At 31.4% G+C, this 18,421-nt stretch overlaps 1 protein-coding gene across 1 annotated transcript; it reads left to right on the forward strand.

Moving 5' to 3' along the window:
• The first annotated feature begins 1,529 nt into the window (after positions 1 to 1,529).
• On the forward strand, positions 1,530 to 10,398 carry LOC140440847 (uncharacterized). Its single transcript, XM_072531209.1, has 4 exons — positions 1,530 to 1,849; positions 2,982 to 3,540; positions 5,663 to 6,070; positions 10,047 to 10,398. Exons 1-4 carry the CDS (start codon positions 1,670 to 1,672, stop codon positions 10,307 to 10,309), a joined length of 1,410 nt encoding a protein of 469 aa, XP_072387310.1. The 5' UTR covers positions 1,530 to 1,669; the 3' UTR covers positions 10,310 to 10,398.
• The last annotated feature ends 8,023 nt before the right edge of the window (positions 10,399 to 18,421 follow it).

The raw sequence follows: 18,421 nt of genomic DNA on the forward strand, positions 1-18,421 counted from the left end.
ACAATTAAATAAAATATAGAATAAAAACTTTATTTATAAAAATGTTACAAGCAAAGTGCAGCATAATTTAGTGTTTTTAATATTGTGACAAGAACTTGTCAGTATTTAAATAATTATTGTTTTGTTATTCTAATGTCAAGTTTTATGTGAATACAAGCCTGGTCTTGGTCTTCTTCCTGGTCGTGCTAAAAACAAACTCATAACAGCTGTTCTTTTAATGCCCCTATGTCCAACTTTCGATTTCGATTATATCCTCCTGTTTAAAGTGACTAGCCCATACATGAAAATTGTTATAAATAGTTTCTGTCTTCTCTAATTTAGGGCTCTTAACAGCATTCACCCATTTATCTAACATATCCCTATAATTTAGTGGACTTGCTAGTAGTATCCCTATAGTATCTATATCTATGCCATTTGGAACTGGAACACATCTTTTTTGTTCAGTTCTTCATGTTCATGTTTACATTGTTAAGGTCCATTAGCTCAACTCGGGCATATTATTTTGACAGATTCACAGCTGGAAACCTACCCTACAATACAAAAGTTCCTAGCTCGCAGTATTAACAGCTTAAATAAACTTTTATTACAGACTTCTTTCATTGAAAAAAGAAGAATTCTAAATTATAAATAGTGGAAGTGTATACTAAACGCATAAAATTTTGGGTGGTATATATTTAAAACATATATTTCAGTTGTTATAATTTAACATAACTATTTTATATGGTGCAAATAAATAAACATTGATTGTCTGTAATTCGTAAAGTTCCATTTTATTTACTATTAATATTGGCTATGAGGACGTGTGTTTGGTTGTATAGTAATTTCCATCCACTTCTAGTCTATCAAAATGTAACTAACTTCGCAAAAAAATTATTACTAAATTCGCTAGACAGTTCAGTTCGGACTGGGAATAGCGAACCGACTATACACCATGTATTGTGTTCTATTCCATAATTAAAAATCGTCGAAAATTGTAACTTTTTGCACTATTTATGAAAAAACAAAAACAAATAAAAATATGACGTCATATTTTGCTCAAAGGAACACTTTGTTTAATGACGATGACGAATGACCAGGCAAGACAAAGTGACATAGAATAAGGCGCAGGAACATGGAGACATCGAGCAAAAAGCAAAAAGACAGTCTTTTTGTCTTTTTGCTCGATGCATGGAGGTAAGATAATCTCTTACCTCCATGCGCAGGAACGAGACTAGCAGTGCCACCAAACGGGAGGGTGCACAAATAAAAACGTGTGTTAACTTTGACTATCCCTATTACCAATCTAAGTTTAATTTATCTGTGACTAAGGTTGCCTAGATTTTGTGCTTCTCTGGGATGTAAACTGTAAATTAAAAACATATCTAAACTTTAGAAGTTAAAAAGACTCTACTTTCATTGTCTAAAATCTAAACCTTAGAATATACCTTGGAATATAATATTAAGTAGTTTCATCCGACGTCCCGACGATGAAAAAGAGTTTACTCTTTTCAGCTAATATCCCATCTGAACTTGCTAGCCACAGTCACAGTAGCCACAACGCCCACAACACAAATAGAAGAAGACAAAACCAAAACAAAAATAATAATTGTTTATAATAACTTAATAACGAAATAACGATTTATTTATATTATTAATATATAAGATTGCAACCAGTATTCAGTATTAAATAATGATTTCTACAATTCAAGCTAATTTAAATATAAGCAACCATTTATCCAATATCGAGACTACAGATATTACTACTTCAGACTTTCCATTTATTTGCCGGCTATGTGCAACAAAAGATGATAACTTAGAATTTTTTGAAGAACCGATGCAGCTTATCTTTATAAATTTAACAAATTGTCAGGTATCACAATAATAATTAATCAGTAATTGTCTAGTATATTTAGATCCTGTAGAATTATACTAAAGATGCAGGATGTTTTCTTTGTTTAAGATATTCTCCCAGTTGTGTCAGAGTTATAAAAGTATTTATTATTATTATTTAGTATTTTCTTTTATTCTTTTTGGTGCTCATTACCCAGTCATTTATACTTTGAACTTGTTATTTATTTACCTATTTTTCTATGTATGTTTTTTGACTGAATATGTCATTGTTGCTTCCATCACTGTTTAATAATCAACTGAGGCTTGTGTTAGCTGAGTTTCTTACTATTTTAGTAGTAGTAATGAAGTAAACTTGGTACTTAATATACTGTAATTAGAATACTGTATAGAGGGGCTCGACAAAGCCATGTCCAATATAATCAAAGCTAGGAAATGAGTAAAGACCGTTTTACAGCTCGCATGAAAACCTGCTGCAATTTTTAGCATGACTAACTTTCATGCAAAGTCTTTATGTCCGATTTTACAACTTGCAACTCGGCTTGCAACGCAATTACGTTGAAATTGTTAACCTTAAACCCAACTTATAAACTTTTGTTTTCTTTTAACTACTTATTGCTTTTTATTTAATACTATTAAGTAAATTTCAAAATGCCAAGATTATTAAAAATAATCAAATATAAATGGAAAAATTCAGTAGCAGCAACCTTAAGTATTATTATTTCTGCAGTTAGTCATTTAGTTACTAATTTAGAACGCCGAGGACGGAGATGGTGAATAAGACCATTGACATTGTGGAAAAATCAAACTTTCTACAAATTCCCCTTCACTTGCATGAAAACTTGCAATGAAAAATGGCACCAAACCGATTATCGCGCAATTGCAAGAAGTTGCAGCTGACGACATACTGCGCATGCCTTTAGGCAACTTTCTTGCATCTTGCAGGTATAATTGTAAGCTGTAAAACGGACTTAAATTTGATAGTAATTTTTATATTTAAATATTATTAAGTAATAATAATTTTTTTTATTTTTACTTGACATGATAGAAAATGGTCCTGACTCTAATGCTTATGCTTTTTCTATGTATATTTAATAATTATTTGTCTTAGATTAGAATAAAGAACATACTTATATGATTTTATTATGTTTCAGTTTGACCAAAATGACCATTTACCAAAAAATATCTGCCCTAATTGCAAGAATAAATTATATGAAATTAATTTATATATTCAAAGCATTAAAACAGTCTACAATATGCTTCAACATGCTTTATCGTTCAAACTAGTTGACAAACATATAGATAGTGTATCAATTAATCATGATTCAAGTGATACTGACCTAAAAGAAGACACAGATCAACCCATTTGTGAAACCATTATAAAAAAGAAAAATTCTCCTCTTAACTTGGAGCAGGAGAATTTCACTACATGTCAATACTGCAATAAATCATTCATATCTTCAGAAGAACTCTCAAGACACATGCAACAAAACAAAAGTTGTAAATCAAAGAGATTATTTTGTGGAATATGTGGAAAGCACTTTAATTTTCAATATAAAAGAAAAGCGCATATAATGGCTGAACACTTGGGTGAGCTACCATTCCAATGCAAAGTGTGTGGGAAGAAATTTAAATTCTACCAGAATCTTACCAGGCATGATAGATCTGCTCATAAAGGACTGACACCATACAAATGTGAAATTTGTGGTAAAGGTGAGTAAAAATATCCATCCATAAGTTTCCATTCTCATTTGACATCTTTAGTCATACTTTTTAAGTATACTGCTTTTGTTTCAGCAGTATTTTATAGAATTTCATTATGACAACATACATCTATGTATAAAAAATTAAAAGAAAATACTTAACTGACATTGTATTTCTTTAAGTTATAAAAATATATTAATTTTTGGGTATTTTTGTTTGATGTATGTTTTCTTGGACAGTTCAATAAATTTAATTCTAGCACATTATCAGGTCACTCACAGTTGTCAATTGTAGATCTCATACTTAGTCTTTGTGCTTATGAACCATGGCACATGAATTATTATAACAACTTGTTTTGGAATGGTTCCATGATTGCTAGGTTGAATTTTGAAGCAGTACCCCACAGCTGTATACAGCTTCCATACATTCAAATCTCTTACAATGTGGCATTGTATGTTAGTACTTTATTTCATATTGTTAACTGAGACATTTTTTTTGAGTAATCAATAGTATTTTATGTACTTTATATATTTTCTTTTTTTTTGTTTTCATGTATGAATTCTCCTGATAAGTATTTTGACTATATGTATTTTTTATTTTATTTTTATTTATTTAGACACCTTACAGACACTATAGACTAATAGTAATTACATGTAAAGTGTTTAAGACAAAAAAAAATAAAAAAATGCAATAAATGAATGAAAGAAATGAACATTAATAATACAATAAGAAAAAAATACATTAAACCCCTTAAACCTAGTGCTGATGAGCAAGCAATGTGTTAAGTTTACAGCTTTTTACATTAAATATATCCACATGAGTCAGTCTATTAAATACTTCATTATTTACAAATATTTAACCTATTGTTTATTGGTGATATGTTTCTATAGTAATTTGTAAAGAATAGATCTAGGTTAGTTATCCTTAACCTACTCTTGGGGACTCTAAAGTAAATAAACTCAATTAATCCACAGTTTTTGTACTTAATACTGTTAACAATCAAGTATATGAACATAATGGCCTGTTTCTTCTAGTGGCAACTGACTGCAACTGAAATGAGTCTAACATTACCCTGTATGAGACCACATAATATGGATATTTCTTATTTTTCCTTACATATAGAAATCTTAAAAATCATTTTTGCATTTTTTCAATCATTTCTGAGTTTGAAAATGCAGTAGGAGATCAGATGACTGGAGCATATTCCATATGTGGTCTCACCAGGGCATTATAGAGTTTTATAATTGTGCTTATTCTGAAATTTTTGCTATTTCTACTGACAAATCCTAAAGCACGATAAGCTCTGTTAGTTATTTCATAACAGTGTATATTGAACTTCATGTTGATTTGGAATTTAACTTTTTAACTAACTAATATGTAGGGCTAGGTACTTTAATAGCTTATCATCTGCGAAAGATGAATGTTATTTACCAGTATTGCATTAAAAGAATCTTTAGTGCTTTTAATAAACAACATTTTCAAAATCAGTTGGCACTAGCAGATTGGAATAACATTTATGAAAGTGATGATGCAAATGAGGTATGGAATAGATTTCATAGTATATTTGTACATCATTTAATTTGAGTTTTTCCATTAAAAAAATGTATGCAAACCAAAATGCAAGGAAAAATATTATATTAGGGATGAAGGAGTAGAGGCTGCAATGAGACAAGTTTTTATCCTTTATGTCATTAGGTATAATGACAATAGCTTCCGACAATAGTATAATAATGCAAAAAAGAATTATGAAAGAATTTTGACACAAAATAAAGCAAAAAAATTTTAACAAAAAACAGATCAATCTGATAACAAAATTAAAACAATATGGTCAATAATTAATAACATAAAGGGTAGGTAATTCAACAATATAGAGGGAAATTCAGATTCCAGGAGCAGATAGTACAGTACCTAATACTAGTAATGACTATTTCTTAAACTATGCATCACTATTGGTACCTGAATTTTCCACAAACAGTTACGAATCATTTATAGAACAAGCGAAGAGATCTATCTTTTTTGTTTTGACGTGTATTTCGCTCTGCATATATGTGTATGTCTTTGTAATATATCTATGTATAATTTTTGAAATAAAGATTACTACTACAACTACTACTTAGTATGTTTATTTTAGGATTTTCAAGACTTGAAAGAATGAAACACCATGCAAAAGTACACTCCTTTGAAAAACCAGACAATCCTGTATATTTTTCATGTAGGCGTTGTGGAAAAGCCTTTACAAGTCGTTTGGAATATCGGTCCCATCTAAAAGAACACAAGACTGTTACAGAAAATTTAAATTATAAATGTACAATTTGTGATAAGATGTTTTCTTCCAAGTATGTCCTACAAAGCCATATGGCAATTCATGACGGAAAAAAGGATTTTTTGTGTACAATTTGTGGTAAAAACTTCCTGAAAAAGAGCTACTTGGATACGCATTTGAAGATACACTCAGGGGAGAAACCATATGAATGCAAGCAGTGTGGGAAAAAATTTCGGCAAGCAACACCATATAGCAATCACTTGGTGATCCATACAGGTAATTTTTTTACCCTTCCGCTCATGAATTTTTATTTTTAAAGAGAAACATTTTATTTTTATTGCAAAGGGTTTTTAACTCTTAACTTGGCAAAATGTTGAATCTAAAAATCTGAAAATTGGTATGTTTGCTGTTTGGGCATCATACAAATATTCTATAACAACAAAAAAAAATATATGACATCTACATGTCAAAAATTTGGATTGTATATCAGAGTATACATCGCCAAATAGACCGAAAAATAGGCTTGTATAGCATATCATACATTGTAAAATTATGAAGGACAAGTAATATGAATTTAATCAAAAATATTTATTTATTAATATGAACATCCATAAAACAATTCCTGTTATGCACTAAACATAGTCTAATATTACAGTTGTTACAAAATATGTCAGTTTGTCCCTTCTTGCAATTTCTGCACCTGCCTATTCAGCGTTGCCAGGCCCAAAATATTTATTTCCCCAAATTGTGTTTTAAAAGTTGCCAGATTTTGAACAGAATTCCCCAGATTTATATATTTCAGTTTTTAACAAATCTCCTACATTTAGGTAAACCGTGTTGCGCTGTGTGTTGCCTGCCATGTAGGTTACCGATATTATATCCAGCCATATGAGTTTTCAACGCTTCTTGTTTGTTTTGAGCTGCTGTCACATGGCATATTATACAGATTAATATTACAGAACGACAACGAAAAAGCTGATCTTTTTGGCAAGCACCTTCAAAAAGTATTCACGCCATACCCTTCTACAGTATCTACAGAGGAAGAAACAGAACTAACCAGATTCCTAACAGCACCGTTTCAAATGGATCTGCCCACACGAAATTTACAGTCAACCAAGTAAAACAAACAATAAATGAAGTCAACATCAAAAAAGCCCCTGGATTTGACTTAATCTCTGGCAAGATTCTAAAAGAAGTCTCGGATAAGTGCATAAAACTAATAACCTTTATATTTAATGCAATCCTGCACCTAAACTACTTACCTAGTTCATGGAAAGTGACACAAATCTTAATGATCCTTAACCTTTAACTACGGGCGACCCTCCATTAGTCATAACTACGTGCGCGGTGTATTCTGTACACCACCGACTAAAAACGCAAATAAAAGCCACAACTAGGTATTTTTAGTACATATATTGTATATAATAAATGTAGGCATATATTTAAGAGAATGTCTTCACATAAAAAATAATACATAACGAAAATATAAAGATTAGCAACAAATATAAGAACAAAAACTCAACCACTTCTTTTTCTCTAAAAATAACCTTCTTGAGATTCTTGTATATTAGCTTAACATTAAAAATATTATAAAACTAGTATATAAATCTAAAAACTATGAGTAAATAATCATTCACAAATGAACATATTTGAGAATATGTGTGCTATTCACTTTCGTTTTCTTCCTCGTTTGCGTCTTCTAAATTACAATTTGCACAAATTGTAACAGAGTGCTCTTTACAAACCATTCTATTACATTTGTTGCAAGATATTGTTGTAACTCTATTGTTGCTCCTTCCACAACAATGGCACCTCCCCCGTTTTTTTGCTGGTGGTTCTTCATCGTGGTCGTCTTGTACGTTTTTGTATTTCTTCAAGAATATTTTTAAATCCAGAGGTAAACTCTGTATTTCCGCCCTCTCAGAAAGATGAGGTCGTATCAATGCCAATGATAATTCTTTTAGAAAAACTCTTCTATATTTTTGAGGATTGTCGATGTTGGCAGCATTGTACAGGATCTGGCTGTTAATTCCGGCAATATTCAGGAGTTGAAAAAACAATCCCACAAAAAACAAGACCACAAAAACAACTAGAAGGTCGTTAAATAGTCCAATAATAGGTACTCACAAATATCCAAATAGATAACGGTATATTAAGTTATGAGAAAATGCTAAAATAAAATATTTGATCAAATGTATTATCATAAAACTAGTTTTATTATAATAAAATGAAAGTTTTATTAAAATTTTAATAACAAATTACAAATTCTTTTATTCAAAACGTTGCAAAATGTCTAGCTTTTGTTACATATAAGTCGCTATACATTAATAATGCTATTTTTTAGTAGATAAACGTAATATAAATCTCACAAAATTTACTTACATAACTAGGTGCTTGGTGTACTACATACACCACTGGTAAACTTCTCCTGAATTTTTCCAACCGTCAGTCTATCTCTGCAGCAATCAATTTTACAACTGTTGAGGTTTATAGCTGACACATCAGAGATAGGTTAGGTAGAGGGACACGTGGGCAACCAGTGCTTATCAGAAATAGCGGCCAATTTAGTGCGACTGGTGTACTGAGTACACCGTAGCCCGTAGTTAAAGGTTAAACACGGAAAAAAACCGGAAAATGCATCTTCATGCCGGCTTGTAAGTCTTTTGCCTATGATTAGCAAAGTCTTTGAAAAAATATACTTAAAAAGGGTAAAAACGATAATAGACGAACATAAAATAATTCCAGAACATCAATTTGGTTTCCGAGACAAACACTGAACCATAGAACAAGTGCATAGGCTAGTCAACCAAATAAACAAGGATTTTAACGCCAACAGATACTGTTCTGCTGCTTTCCTTGACATATCTCAGGCTTTTGACAAAGTATGGCACATAGGACTACAAATAAAATTAAAGAAGCTCCTACCCTATCCTCACTTCCAGCTCTTAAAATCCTACATAGAAAATAGACACTTCCTGGTGAAGCACGGTACCGAGCACACTAAGATATATCCTATTCACTCAGACATCCCACAAGGCAGTGTTCTCGGCCCAATTCTATATCCTTTATACACAGCGGACATTCCAACATCTAGTACAACTACTGTTGCAACGTATGCAGATGACACTGCTATCCTGGCATCCCACATAGATCCATTAACAGCATCAAGAAATCTTCAATCAAACCTAAATATAATTCAGCAATGGATGAAAGTATGGCGCATCAAATCTAATGGAACTAAGTCAAGACATGTTACATTTACGCTACGTAGAGAAACATGCCCCCCCTGTATTTATTGATAATTGTCTAATTCCTCAATCCGAGGACGATAAATATCTTGGCATGCACTTGGATCGCCGTCTAACTTAGAAAAAAAAACATATTTTTAACAAACGAGAACAGCTTGGACTTAAATTGAGAAATATGTATTGAATCATTGGACGCAATTCAAAACTATCTTTGGATAACAAAATTTTACTCTATAAGTCCTCTTTTATTTTACTCTCAAGCCCATATGGACTTATAGGATTCAGCTATGGGGCACTGCTAGCGTCTCCAATACAAACATCTTACAGAGATTCCAAAACAAGGTGCTGCGTGCCATAGTCAATGCGCCATACTATGTATCCAACGAGGTGATTCAACACGACATCCCCCTAGAATCCGTAAAAGAAGCCATACAAGGTTTTAGTGCTAAATACTGTGAACGAGTGCTCATACATCCTAATGCGTTTGCTCGACAACTAAATGTGCGGAACGTCTTTGAAGTGCGTAGACTAAAACGGCAATTGCCGTCCAACTTGTCCAACTGAACATAATAAGTGTATTCAAACTAATAAAATTTTAATTTTAGAATTGTAAAGAGGTTACTAACTGGAGTAATTCTCTACATGTGTGCATTTTTTACCGTACCAAATGTTTAATGCCCAATAGGCAGATTGTTGTACTCAATGGAGTTAATAAAAAAAAAAATGTTGAGGCCTATGAAAGATCGAGCAGCTCCGTAACAGGGTTGTATTTTTAGCTGTGTTAGGGAAATTTTAACTCTAAGATTGATGTTATGAAAATTTTAAATACAGGTGCCGTCAGTTTGTATAAATAATGACGCAACATTATTTTTGTATTAAAACACTATTGTTTAAATACGGTATGCCATTGTTAACACAGATATCAACATCTTCCTTCAGATATTGTTTACTATGATCAACCTCCAATAACTTTTAAAATTTTTTACACTTTTCTTCTTTTTTAGGAGAACGTTTATATAAATGTCAGCATTGTGAAAAAAGTTTCAAGCAGAAACCACATCTTACAAGACATGAAATGCTTCATACCGGAGAAAAACCATATAAATGTTCGTATTGTAACAGAAGTTTTTCACAGAGCGGCAATTTGAAGTCACATATAAGAACCCATACAGGAGAGACGCCATATTATTGTACAATTTGTTCAAGAGGATTTTATTTACTAGGAAGCATGAAAAAACATATGAAAGCGTCACATAAAATATTGTAAAATTAGTAACTACCGCACGTTCTTATGTCTTAGTACTTGATATTATTGGCTTTGGTATCCTTATTTCCTGTGTTAATTAAAAAAATTTTTACAATTGATGTACTTCCGTTTAATATTTACACATATAATCCAGTAATCAGAGACAAAAATGCCACTGAATATCTAAAAATCATACGAACAAACCGAATTTGGCGGAGAATGTCAATTTTAAGACCCCAAAAAGATGCAAAAAAGTTTACTAGACCTCCCAGGCTTTACCTCAAACCTAGGATTAACTAGTCATACCGGGAAGAGACTGCATATCGACATTTGGTGTCTCACAAATCATAACGACAGATCAAACAGAAGTTTCAACAAACAACCAAAATACATTGTACCACTCTTTACCATATCATCAGACGTGACTAGGAATCCCAAGTATATAAAGTTTTTTACCCCCTCTATGTTGTATTCTCCTATTGTTATATTTTGTGGTTGCCTTATTTCTGCGTTTTTACTTACCTGCATATATTTTGTTTTGGTCTGATTGATTTTAAGACCACTATTTTGTGCAGCTCGTTCTATTTGGTTGTATGCCTCGATCATTTCTCTTCTTGATTTTGCGATTATGTCAACATCATCTGCAAATGCTAGTATTATCTTATATCTGATAATAACGTTACGGAGGAAGTGAAGAGGCGAATATTTATTGCAAATAAATGTTACCATGGCTTAATTAGACACCTAAGATCAGATAACATCGCAAGAAAGACAAAATGCCAAATATATAAAACCCTAATAAGACCTGTACTCACATATGGCTCAGAAACCTGGACACTCACTAAAAGAGAGGAAACGTTGTTAGCCACCTTCGAAAGAAAAATCTTGCGACACATATATAAGGGCACAAAAGAAAACGGAATATGGCGAAGAAGATACAACTCTGAACTATACAAAATATACCAGGATCCGGATATTATAACATTCATTAAAATAGGACGGTTGCGTTGGATAGGACATGTAGAAAGAATGGAAGAAGGCGAAATACCAAACAAAATATTCAAACAGATGCCAGTAGGAAAAAGAACAAGAGGAAGACCGAAACTGAGATACTTAGAACAAATAGAAAATGATATAACAACCTTAAAAATAAAAAAACCGGAAAAAAAAGCACGAAACAGATCAGAATGGAGAAGAATCCTGGAACAGGCCAAGACCCAAAAAGGGTTGTCGAGCCAGTGATGATGATGATGACTCTTTACCATATATTCCAGGTTTAACCAATAAACTATTAAACACATTTAGAGAAGTACCTAATATCAAAATTGGACCAGAAATATAAAAACAATATCGAAATTACACACCAAACTTAAAACACCCTTAAATATTAAAGAAAGCTCCAATGTAGTGTACTCTCTACCCCGTAATAATTGCAATAATATATATATATATATATATATATATATATATATATATATATATATATATATATATATATATATATATATATATATATATATATATATATATTGGAGAAACGTCCAGAAATTTGTCCGGAAGATTAACATCGCACAAGAGTGACATTAATCTGAATAAAGTACAAGCCTGTGTATTAAGTGAGCATTCTATTACGATGGGCCACACGCCTAACTATGATCAACCAGAAATATTGAGAAGGGAAAGAAATTACAACGAAAGACTGTTTCTAGAAATGTGTTTAATTAAAACTACACAAAACACCTTAAACAAAAGAGAAGACAAATCTTAGTGCTATATACAAAATCTTCTTTTAAAGAAGAGAACAACAACGATATTAAAGTTCTTTAAAAGTTACACAGATTAAAGGGATTATTCCAAGTTCAAATACGATAAAATTTATTTTTTATTTGTGTTTAGTTTTTCCCTTCTTAATTACTTAAGTAACATAAACTCTGTTGCTTGTTTAATAAGTGCAAACGAAACATTTTTACTTACGTCAAAATTTGCAATGAAGGTTTGCATAAACATAGACACTTCCTTTGTCAAACTAACCTAAAATGAATATAAAAAATAGAAGAGATATATGGAAACCGTAGTAATAAGTTTTGACTGAAAGCAAAAGAAAATCAAATAAAATAATGTGATATAAGGTTGAATGCTCAAAGAAATGAACTTTGATCAAATGAAAGGCAGATATCGAGTACAATTTATTAATTAAATCTTGCTCAAGTACTTTCGCTTCCTAGAACATCTTCGGGGTATTTCGTCAAATTTGGCCTATCCAACAATCTTTGAGAATGTCATATACATAAAATTGAACATTAACACTACACCACACAAGGACAAACAGTTTAAAATTCTTTAAAAAACGGCGAAGCTACATGTTGATTGGCATCAGGAGAGAGAACATTCTCTAGTGATAATAGAACACAATTTACTAATTATGAGTTTAGGAATTTTATAAAACATAATGGAATTATTTATAAATATACAGCTTCATTTCATCCAGCTACAAATGGTCATGGACAACCTTACGTACAGATTAAAAAAAAGGTTTAAGAGTTTAAAAAGAAATGATAGAGAACATGAACTTTGCAAATTACTGCTACAATATAGGAAGCTCCCACATTCGTTAACAGGAAAAAGTCCTTCATTTTTAATGTTTGGGAGAGAGATGAGGTCAAGATTGGACTTAATAAAACCAGATACTATAACTAAGAATTACAATGATGAATGTACCAGAGATATTGAATTAGGTACCAGCGTTTCGGCAAGAGATTATTTTAATGAAAAATGGAAGTTTGGTAGAGTTATAAAAAGATTGGGTCACACAAAGAGTTACACCTACCTTACGTAGATCTTCAAGAATACATAAACCCATTGCAAAAATGAATTTGTAAAGAAAATCATTGTCAATAGAAGAAATGTTTTGTTTGTTGCATATATTTAAGTTTGTATTACAGATGGTAAGAGAAAGGAAAAAAAGAAGACCTGCATGGCAGAAGGTAAAGGTTAAGATTCTTAGTTTTTGTATTGTACTTACATAGTAAAATAAAGTAGTTTTTAAGTAATATATATTTCATTCTACACTACATACATTAGATGGCGCTAAGATTTTAAATCTAAACTAATAGAAAGCTTTAAATAACTCTTCTACCTTAAAAATATTATTAGAATTAATTATTAATTATATTAATATGTAACGTATCGTTTGAAGAACAAAATATGATTGAAATATCAAATGGTGGTAGTTCAGATTTCTTTCCTAGATGGCGTCGTTAGCTTACTGGAGAAACGGTGTGACTTGTCATCATTGCCTTTTATATAGATAGATTTTGTTGGTCATAAACTGCCACCATATCGGTCATTTCAATATTTTAAAACAAGTTATGACGAGGCATTTTACAATTTAAATTTCATGCAACACAAAAGCACAACTTTTAATGCGAAGGTGGTATTAAAAACTTATCTAACTGTTGAAAATGACATCAGCAATGATCTAATTATGAAAACTTGTACAATGATTATTGTTAAGAGTTTATTTTTCGGGTATAACTACAATGAAATGCAAAAAATTGAATTTTGCATCGTAGATTTAAAATGCGTTTATCTCGAAAACTGTTGAATTTAGCGAGATGAATGTAGTATATCTTTTTGAAGTAAAAATAATAGGGGAATAAAATTTTTGATCTAAAAATTATGTAGAGTGGGGAATAAAAAAATTGAACGTATTAAATGAGCACTGAAAGACGTATGTGGCGCCCTCTGGACAGTACATCATTTTGGGTGGGAAATTTAGGTCTCTCGTCACAAAAAACCTCACTTATTAAATTTCGTGTTGTTATTCCATGCCTGTCAGAAAATATTCAAAAATAAATATAATAAAAGTTTAAGTTTGACACGCTGTACTTGTGTTATTATTAACTTTGGTACTACGGTAAGTTAGCTTAAATGAACCTATCTTAACTTCAGGAATATGAGGTTAATCTATGGCCCATTCATTACCAAATACCCTGTATATATTTATGCATGTATTTCCTATATATATATATATATATATATATATATATATATATATATATATATATATATATATATATATATATATATATATATATATATATATGTATATATATAATGAACCAGAAGTATTTGCTGACATCGTAAGATACTAATATTGTTAATTTTATAACACGAAGATTTTTGAAAAACCAATAATAAAAACCACTGGATTGTTTTGACAAAAACTAATGGGGATAGAATAAAATAATAATAATAATGTCATGAATGTGTTTAGAATAAGTCTTAGAGACCAATAAGGACTTTTCCCGTCGTATTGTGAGGTCTAGCCAGAGGGCAGGTTTCTTGGAATGCTGAAATGTCATTTAGATCATTCACTGCCATTTTTAGATCCGTGACCTCATTCATCGTCCTTCTCATCCTCGTCAGATGCTGGTCTAGAACTTCGTTATAAGCCTCCCAGTTAGTTGAACGTGGATTCCGATAAGTGACTTTTGCTGCTTTCCACTCAGCAGCTCTCCTCAGACACATGCCATTCTGATATAATATAAAATTGTTCAGGAAATTTGAGGCTTATTACTTCCTTCCTACTTTTGGTTATAAAAGTCGTTTTTTGTGTACATTCAATATGTCCCAATTATTTATCGTAATAAATTACATTAATGACTCACCCCTTTTGTTGGTGTTCATGCTCTCCGGTCCTGTGGTGTGCGTTGGCGTCGCAGCTGACGAGCAGCTGCATCTCTGTTTTCCTGCAGTGTCTCACCAGCTCCTTCACTTCATTGATCGGTGTCGAATAATCTCTCTCGGTCCTCCTCTTTTCACGATCTTGACTCTTAATGTCGTCAGATCTCTGGAACAGCTGTTAATAATCTCTAGCCCCTTTCTGGCAATCACACAGGCCCGGGGGACTTCAGTAGATCTATTGTAGATCACTACTCTACTTAAACCTAAACCTTCAACCTCCCTTTGGTTTACCCAAGGTTCTTCTACAAGGGCAATACCAAATGTCCTCTAAAGCAATGTAGGTTGCTTTGCAGTATTGTAGGTTAGATAGATAGAACAGATAGAATGGGTTTTGTGGTATTTAAATACTAATTCAGGTAGGTACGTCGTTTCATAATCAACTAACGATATTTTGCTATTATTTAAATCTGGCCAATACTTTCCAGTGGATGAGTTGAAAGTGCTGTTTTACTTTAAAAATCATATGTATTTCTTTTATGTTCGATAATGAAGTGACTTAGAAAGTACCATTGGTATAAGAAAAAATCCTTTCTTCTCCGATGGCCAGTGTATTTGTATATTTTTTGAATATTTTTGTATTTATATTAAAAATATTTTTATATTTTGTATTTTGTATAAAAATTATACAAGTAAATAAAAGTTGTAAATAAATATTCTATATCGAAACGTGCTAATAATAATAATAATAAATCCTGCTACAGTATCATAGAAGTATAATCTTTCGCCATGTATGTATACAATAAATTAAGCTTTAGTCAAGAGTATCCAATTATCAACTATTTATATTATAGGTACTAATAATAATACATCATTACAGTATTGAAATTTCTGCAATTTTAGAGATATGGTAGCTAAAATAAAATAATTTCCAATAAATTGAATAAACAGTAAAATATGCCCTTCGGAATGTATATATGGTTATGAAAATATGTACCTACCTAATGTATGAAATGTTTATAATATGCAGCAATAACTAAATTATTATTATATTGAATGTTGTCAATTTCAGCGATATTGAATTGTTGTCATAATTCTAAATATATCTAACAAATTCAAAATAATTATCAAATAACATTACATGGGAGTTTTCATAGAAAAATAGTCGACGCTGAAGTACCTGAGGGTCTTAAAAGTACCCTTAAAAGTACCCTTGTTTTGGACGCTGCCGGAAGGATTATCGCAGGTACCAGATATTAGATATAATTAGGGTTTAATGATGGTCATTGAAATTTACTTAGTTACTAGTTATTAGTTTGTCAGAGAATAGTGAAAAGTGAACATGGAAATTTCAACGTTAGTAAGTAATCGTGTAAAATTTTGCTCAAAGTGAACAGTTTTACTTTTTCTCAAGATAAAGTACTAAAATCGGGAGAAACGTATTGGAGGTGCGTAAAACGGTCGTGTAAAGCGAAGATATTCACGAAAGGGCCAGAAAAGTTAGTGATCCGAAGTAATCTAGAACATAATCACGAGTGTGATATCAAGACGCTTAATAGACAGATTGTGCGTAGCAGTACCAAAAGGAAGGCTAAGGATAATTTGACCGAAAGGCCGTCAAAAATCATACATAGTGCGTTGAAAGAAAATGTAGATTGCTTGAGCCACATGTCTGTTAAAGACGTTAATTTAATACGAAATCAAATATAGAGTGAACGGCGAATGGCTCAACCGAAAGTGCCCAAAAGTAAAGAAGAAACTATTTATAGTAAATATTATGAATATCAAAACGTAAAATCGTAAAATGTATGTCGTATTTATTTCAAAGTGACAAATAAACCTTATCAAGCTTAATCTCTAGAATTTTATTACCTGACTTTCCATTTACATTTCAATTACACCCAGCGTCCAAATCATGTATGCAGAAACAGGTAATTTTATTTTTCAGTGTCGAATTTTAAATTTAGCGTCCAAATCATGCACGCCCCTCTGAAAAGGCTGCTGAATATCAAACTATCAAATAGAAAATGAAATAGCATAGACAAAAGTTCACAGAGGGTAATAAATAATTTTTATGACTAATGTACATTGTAACGGCTTCACTAAATAATAAACTGACTATTTCAGGCAAATATTATGTCAGAGGTTATGTCGAACTTGGCATAAACGCTTTTATGTACTTTCAGTAATTCCAAATTTTAAATTAAAGATGGTAAATTTTATTAAATAATAATAAAGACACTTTTGCTCTAAAACGAAGAGAAATTTAATGACAGTAAACTTTTGCTAATGTTGCAGTTTGCCAACGCAAAACAATAATTTCTGGAAACATATTTATTTACAATTAATGGCTTTCTCAGTTAAAACTAGAGAGTTTTTGTGCAAGCAAATACGTATACGTAACGCAAGGTTAGTAGATATTAAGTAGGTTGTCTCGTAACTATGTGGGCGAAGCGAGGGGAAGGCAGAATGATTACGTCACTCATACGACAAAGTCAAATTTGACAGTTGATGGACAGTTGTCTGCACGTCTGAGTTTAAGTTCACGTTTGTTGTTGTCTCTATTCTATAGTATCATTTTAGTTCGTTTATTTGTTTAGTTATTGTTTTTTATTTTTAAGTATAGGTATAAGGACAATATTATTTATAGAGACTTATTATTTAGTTATTTGTGTACATAAACACTTGTGAAGTGTGTTTTCGTAGCCGTGATATCAAGGTTTGTCATAACAATTATATGTAGTTTTGTACGTTATAATAATGATATATTTTTTAGATGAGATAAGTATATATAGCTTGAAGATTTGTGCTTGAAGGACTAATCATTTTTTGTATTTTAATCTAATAATAAATTATTTATATTAACTATTGGTTTTTTTTGCCTACCACTAGATATGATAAAAATGCTGCAAATTCCAGGAAAAAAATAATAAGTAAGTTCCTACATATTTAGTATTTTTGCTTTTGAACTTTTTCTACTGTTTTTTTGGGGTTTTGTGCGAAATAAACTGTTATCTCCATTTAAAACACACAATATTATCACTATAATCAATTCTATTTTTTGTCATCAGACTATTGATTTTAGAAAAAAAAATTGATATAATTACTAATATAAGAACCACTTAACATCCCTATACCCAAGAAAATCCCAAAATATATTGCAAAACCTAAGTTTTTGAACCTTATATTAGCATTGAAGCTTATGGCAATTTTAAAAGTGTCGTATGGGTGACGTATTCCCGCCTTTAAAAAGCGAGCATTTGATTGGTCTATAGTTACGAGACAACCTACTTAAATATTTACTAACCTTGTACGTAACGTATCTTTTTGACATATAAGCATGCGCATTAATGGTTGAACTAACGTATCTAGATACGTATTACCTAACGTAACGGGCTGGTACGTTACGTTCATACGCATCCCTATCGAGCCGAAGGTAACCGAATGCGC

Source organism: Diabrotica undecimpunctata, chromosome 5 (genome assembly GCF_040954645.1).
Source record: "Diabrotica undecimpunctata isolate CICGRU chromosome 5, icDiaUnde3, whole genome shotgun sequence".
Taxonomy (NCBI): Eukaryota; Metazoa; Arthropoda; class Insecta; order Coleoptera; family Chrysomelidae; genus Diabrotica; species Diabrotica undecimpunctata.

What these genes read in the sequence shown, in the direction of transcription:
- LOC140440847 (XM_072531209.1), top strand. Translation starts at nt 1,670, where the DNA reads ATGATTTCTACAATTCAAGCTAATTTAAATATAAGCAACCATTTATCC. An exon ending in TAAATTTAACAAATTGTCAG is followed by an intron (nt 1,850 to 2,981) that starts GTATCACAATAA and finishes ATTATGTTTCAG; the next exon opens with TTTGACCAAAATGACCATTT. An exon ending in TCACTTGGTGATCCATACAG is followed by an intron (nt 6,071 to 10,046) that starts GTAATTTTTTTA and finishes CTTCTTTTTTAG; the next exon opens with GAGAACGTTTATATAAATGT.